The sequence below is a fragment of the Alosa pseudoharengus genome, unplaced genomic scaffold, assembly GCF_046254945.1.
Source record: "Alosa pseudoharengus isolate Yale_2024_CS ecotype anadromous, Long Island Sound unplaced genomic scaffold, YU_APseudo_1.1 YU_APseudo_1.1_scf_20, whole genome shotgun sequence".
Lineage (NCBI taxonomy): Eukaryota > Metazoa > Chordata > Actinopteri > Clupeiformes > Clupeidae > Alosa > Alosa pseudoharengus.
In genome coordinates, this window is record NW_027468664.1 from 16,078,968 (window position 1) to 16,084,967 (window position 6,000).

Genomic DNA, 6,000 nt, shown 5'->3' on the forward strand with positions numbered 1-6,000 from the left:
TGTGCTACACTGTCTCAATAGATATCATAAGCACTGCTGCACTTCTGTACATATGGAGGCTTATATTCTCTATTCTGATGGAAACAATCTTCTCGGCATTGGCTCGTCATAAACGTGTTATGAGCAAAAACATAAGCAAACACGTTTTTAGTGATAGTGTTCAGCTCCTTTGTTGTTCAGAAAACACTGTTGAGTTCATTTGTAAGGTTGGATATTTTGTTGAGGGTGCCGTGCTTTCTGATGAAGAAAGTGCTAGACCTCGACAGATGAATGATCTTGAGGATAGAAGTCCATCTGTAATTTCTGTGCCCAGAGTGAAAGCCTTTTCACCAGTCAGTTCCTTGGTGTTTGGAAAAGGAAAGATTTTTTCACTTGACTTTGTTGCAATATAGTAATTGATTGATGTGTTACCCCAGTCAACAGAAATCATACTTCAAAACCTCACATACTTAAAATATGTGTGTGTAGTGTGTGTGTGTGTGTGTGTGTGTGTGTGTGCGTGTGTGTGTGTGTGTGTGTGTGTGTGTGCGTGTGTGTGCGTGTGTGTGTGTGTGTGTGTGTGCCTGTGTGTGCATGTGTGTGTATAACGTGTGTGTGTGTGTGTGTGTGTGTGTGTTGTGTGTGTGTGTGTACAAGGTGTACTGTATGTATGTGTGTACGTGACGGAGCGACCACAGTTCGTCAGACTGAAGAACTATCCCTCTGACACTGTGATCAGCAGCACCGGAGCGCCACAGGGAACTGTGCTCTCTCCAGTCCTGTTCACCCTGTACACATCTGACTTCTGCTACAACACTGAGTCATGCCACATGCAGAAGTTTTCTGACGACACTGCAATTGTGGGGTGTATCAGGAACGGGCAGGAGGAGGAGTATAGGAGCCTGGTGGAGGACTTTGTGCAATGGTGCAAACTCAATCATCTCCAACTCATCACTTCAAAGACCAAGGAGATGGTGGTGGATTTCCGCAGATCTAAGCCCACTCTGCTACCAGTCTCCATTGATGGGGTCAATGTCGAGGTGGTAAGCACCTACAAGTACCTGGGTCTCCACCTGGACAATAAACTGGACTGGTCAGCCAACACTGACGCACTCTACAAGAAAGAGAAAGGGCAGAGCAGGCTGTACTTCCTGAGGAGGCTGCGCTCCTTCAATGTGTGCAGCAAGCTCCTCAGGATGTTCTACCAGTCTGTTGTTGCCAGCGTCCTCTTCTATGCAGTGGTATGTTGGGGAGGAAGCACAAAGAAGAAGGATGCGGGGTGACTTGACAGGCTGGTAAGGAAAGCTGGCTCTGTAGTGGGAGCTGAACTGGAGTGCATCACTTCAATATCTGACAAAAGGACCCTGAATAAACTGATCAACATCTTGGACAATGAGTGTCATCCACTCCACAGCACTATTGTTAAGCAGAAGAGCCTGATCAGCTGGAGACTTCGCTCACTGCCTTGCACAACAGACAGACTGAGGAAGTCATTCATCCCCAGGGCCATTGAACTGTTTAATGCATCACTTAAGGGAAGAGGAGAAATAGACTTCTCCGCATAGTCTGTCTGCCTCTTCACCACCTCCAATATCTTGAACTGTCTGTCCACTAGTCACTTTACATTAGTCTTCTGCCTCACTGTTTGCATGCTGTATTAGCACATATGCACAACCCCTCCCTCCATGCCACATACCTTTCTTAATATAGTTATTTATATATAGATATATAGACTTTATTCTTGCACTGTTGCACTGTTTGACTTACTCATTTGCACCATCACCATGACACTCATTCACACAGAGCACCTTACCTTACCTTATGCACTGAGAACCACAGGCTCAGTCCCTGCTTCAGTCATGCACCTGATTGATTATTCACCCACTATGTGGATACTGTTTTTTAGAATTGATTTTGATTAAGTTTTATTTAGTATAATTTGTATTTTGTATATTTAGTATATTGTTTATCTTCTACAGTCCTATTGCTTAGTTGTGTTTTTTTATATTATATACTTTTAATTACTTTTTCTGCTGTTATTGAATGTGTGTGTGTGTTGTCTGTAAGCTACTGTGACTGGAATTTCCCCTAGGGATCAATAAAGTCTATCTATCTATCTATCTATCTATCTATCTATCTATCTATTTATCTATCTACAGGGTGTGTGTGTGTGTGTGTTTGTGTGTAGAGGTGGGTTGTGTTTCCATGCCCCTCCTCAGTCCCTCTCCAACACCCCAACCCCCCCCCCCCCCCAAACACACACACACACACACACACACACACAGTACAAATTACCCGTACATATTCAGTGGAACACCAGTGATCCACTCCCTCAGTCAGAGAGAATGGGCGCTGGTATTTACGCTTCTATCATTCTCAGCTCCTCTGTTGTTCTCTCTTTTCTCCTCCACGGCTTCAGCTCCAAGAAAAGGTCACCTCTCATCGTACAGAGCAATGCATCATGGGAAATTCATGTTTTTCTTCCCCTCGCCTGATTGTTTTTGGGGGGTTTTTTGCCTCCACATCAGGAGGGAACCAGAACACACACTTTTTTTTGTTTTGTGAATCCTGTGAATGTCACTGCCCGTGGTTGCTTTAGCTAATCAGCTGTTGATGGTTTTGCACAGAGGCTGGTGGAATTGGACACTAAATAAATGATCAGGCCGCCTGTTGCCACACACCTCAAGTGTCTCTGGATAATAACCAGAAGTAGAGGATCCAAGGAGAAGTGCCATCAAGGGAGATGGGTTGAGTGGGACAAAATAAAAAGCAGATATTGGTGTGAAAGATTCATAGAGAGAAATCGTCAAGAGTTGTGCTCTTACTAACACGTTTTTTTTTTAATGCATGAAATATTGCTTATTTATATTGTGTCATCCAGGAACGAGTATGAATGTTAATATTGTTGCTCTTCAGTGGCTTAGATTCCCTCTGGGGTTTCCACTTTTGAAAGTACTTCTGTGTGTGTGTGTGTGTGGGTGGGTGTCTGTGTGTCTGTGTGTATGCGTGTGTGTGTAGATATGTGTGACTAAGGTTCAGGTATGCTTTCCACACTTGAGTGGGTGTGGACTGTAAGGCAGGTCAGAATGGAAGGGTTTCCATGGCATGTGAGTGAGTGCCATTACATCTCGGCAGGAAAAGGGTACGCATGAGAGTTCAGGTGTGAATATATGAGTACATGAGAGGGAGAGAGGGAGAGAGAGAGAGAGAAATAGAGAGAGAGAGAGAGGGAGAGAGAGAGAGAGAGAGAGAGAGAGAGAGAGAAGAGCTGTGCAGTAATTGTGTGTGTGGGCAAGCATTTGTGTGAATGTGTATGCATCTGAATGTCTATGTGTCTCAGTGTGTGGGTACTGTATATGTGTGTGTGTGTGTGTGTGTGTGTGTGTGTGTGTGTGTGTGTGTGTGTGTGTGTGTTGTGCCATTACACACATGACATGCTGTGCAATTTTGTCTCCCAACACCAACAGCTTTCAGATAAAAAGTCAGCGTGTTTGCAGACGTGCATCCATGTGCATGTTTAAGTATTTAGCACTTACTCGTGCTCTATGTGAGTGCATATGTCTCCATACCTTTATGTGGGTGGGTGTTAATCTGTTTGAATATGGATGAGTGCATATTATTGCAGTATTGACACTTGTGTGTGTGTGTGCGTGTGTGTGCGTGTGTGTGCGCGTGTGCGTGTGTGCGTGTGTGCGTGTGTGTGTGTGTGTGTGTGTGTGTGTGTGTGTGTGTGTGTATGTGTGTGTGTGTGTGTGTGTGTGTGTGTGTGTGTGTGTGTGTGTGTGTGTGCGCGCGTGTGCATGTGTGTGTGTGTATGTGTGTGTGTGTGTGTGTGTGTGTGTTTCAGGCTGGCAAGCCCAACCCATCTGTGAGGCTTTTCGTGGTGAATCTGTACGGCCCCACACACACTCAAGAACTGGTGCCTCCAAACACTCAAGACACTCCCAAACTGGTGAGCTCCACTAACCTCAGGTAAGCTCCGCTCTCAAACTCAGGTGAGTTTAGTAGCACATGTCTTTAGCTCAGTTGAGGTCTTCTCAAAACTGGTCAACTCGCCTTTATGCTGATTCTGATATCACTGGCAACACTGGCAAAACAAATGGCCACAGTTGTATAGTCAGACAGCATGAACAATTTCTGGACAACATCATTCTCACCTCACCTTCACCTCTCTCTTGCAATATTGTATAATCTATATACAGTATATATTTATAATCTGTGTCCCAAGTTATCCTAGCAACTTCCCAGATACAAACTAAGAAAAAGTCCAGTTTTGTCAATAATCGTTTGGATGAGTGTCGGGCCTTAGAGCACTCACTGTGACGTTCCTGTAGCAGTCTTAGTATCCGTTAAATGCCTAGTAGATTTATAAGACCTCTAGGGATGGGGTGGTGTCAATAAGTGGCTTTTACACATGGCCCTCAAGAAGAACTTCTGACTAAGTGTGTGTGTGTTTGTCATCTTCACGCCCGCATTGATTGGCTCTTTCGCTTGCGGTGTCCGCAGGGACTACTACGTGGTGATGGTCAAGTGGATCAGCAACACGCACACGGCAGTGCGATGGCTCAACCGAGCCCAAAACGTCTCCATTCTCACCGTCTGCGACGCCACCATCGGGGCCTGCGTGAATGTGCGGCTCTCTTTTAAGTACACCAAAGCACGTTAAAATGGCCATAGAATGGCCACTCACACCAAAGCACGTTAAAACGGCCATAGAATGGCCACTCACACCAAAGCATGTTAAAATGGCCATAGAATGGCCACTCACAGAGCTGTCTGAAGAATTTTATTTGTATGTGTGTTGGGGTAGTTTGGAAGATATTAAAGCAGTGTTTCCCACAGAATTGAATTCTATTTGTGGTGGTATAGGTTTGCAGAATTAATGTAACTTGAATGCAACAGTTTTTAGCAAATTAGTGCAGCGTGGTTATGATGCTAACCAGATTTAAGCACAATTTAGAACAACCTGGAAAATCATTGTGTGGTGGTCAATGTTGATATTGTGGTGGGCCGCCACAAATAAGTCAATGTATGGGAAACACTGTAAAGGGTGAATGGATATGGTTCGGTAAAAATGATACTGTATGCTTTTAGAGTGTTATTCAGCAACACAAATGTGGTTCATTGTTGTGGGTAGAAAGATGGACATACAGTATAGGAAGAGATAGAAAGACAGAAAATAAAAAAGGAAGGTCACTGTCGACACATGCGTAGCTGTCGGTAAAGGCCTTGACCACTCAAAGCTATTTTGCAAGTGGTCCGGTCCTCTCGACTTTTGAAATGTTTTGATTCACTGTACAAGACCAGTTATTGTGATGAGAGAATAATTCAGTGACTCATTTATTCATTCAGTGATAAGATCTTCAAGGTGTAATTTTCTTTTATTCTTGCAGAAACATGAAGAAACATCTGAGCTTTGGCTGTCTAAACAGGTACGGTGGAATATACAAATCCTTTAGTCGGATAGAGATGATCCAGCTTTGACTTGAGAGACCTTGACTATTCCCTTTCCTTTCTCCTACATATAGCACATACATATGTACAGTAAATATGCTCACAGGGCATAACACACTACTATTAATCAACTGCCTTTGGGCAAGTTATTAGACATCGCTGCTATTATTCAGGCTATTTTTCATTTTTATTTTAATATTTGTGTGGTGGAACATTTCATATGTAGCAGAATTCTTTACACTGGGAAAGATTCTTATGTGCTCAGATGATTAGCCCACATGTCCCACCAACTTTGTGTTCTCCAATAACTGTATTATTTTCAGGAGCAGGAGCCGGTGTTCACCAGAGATGGTGGCAAGTTCTTCCTCACTGTCCCTGTCAAGCAAGGCGGGCAAGGAGAGTTTCATCACATTGCCATGGTTACCAAACCAGTGAGTGTGCCAGAATGATGAGATATTTACCTGCCTTTTCATCACTTGGATCACTTAAAGTGTATTCCTGTTCTATTAGTTGCAATTATCTTATAACAACATCATCTAATGTTAAAAAAAATCCACAGAACATTTT

At 43.6% G+C, this 6,000-nt stretch overlaps 1 protein-coding gene across 1 annotated transcript in view; it reads left to right on the forward strand.

The window, feature by feature from the left end:
• Positions 1–6,000, forward strand: part of dpp10 (dipeptidyl peptidase like 10) — a 126,694-nt gene that overhangs the window by 104,900 nt on the left and 15,794 nt on the right. The window contains exons 10-13 of the mRNA XM_076297347.1: positions 3,827–3,951; positions 4,486–4,609; positions 5,373–5,411; positions 5,757–5,864. Coding sequence (XP_076153462.1) covers positions 3,827–3,951; positions 4,486–4,609; positions 5,373–5,411; positions 5,757–5,864 — 396 coding nt within the window. The remainder of the gene's footprint in view (positions 1–3,826; positions 3,952–4,485; positions 4,610–5,372; positions 5,412–5,756; positions 5,865–6,000) is intronic.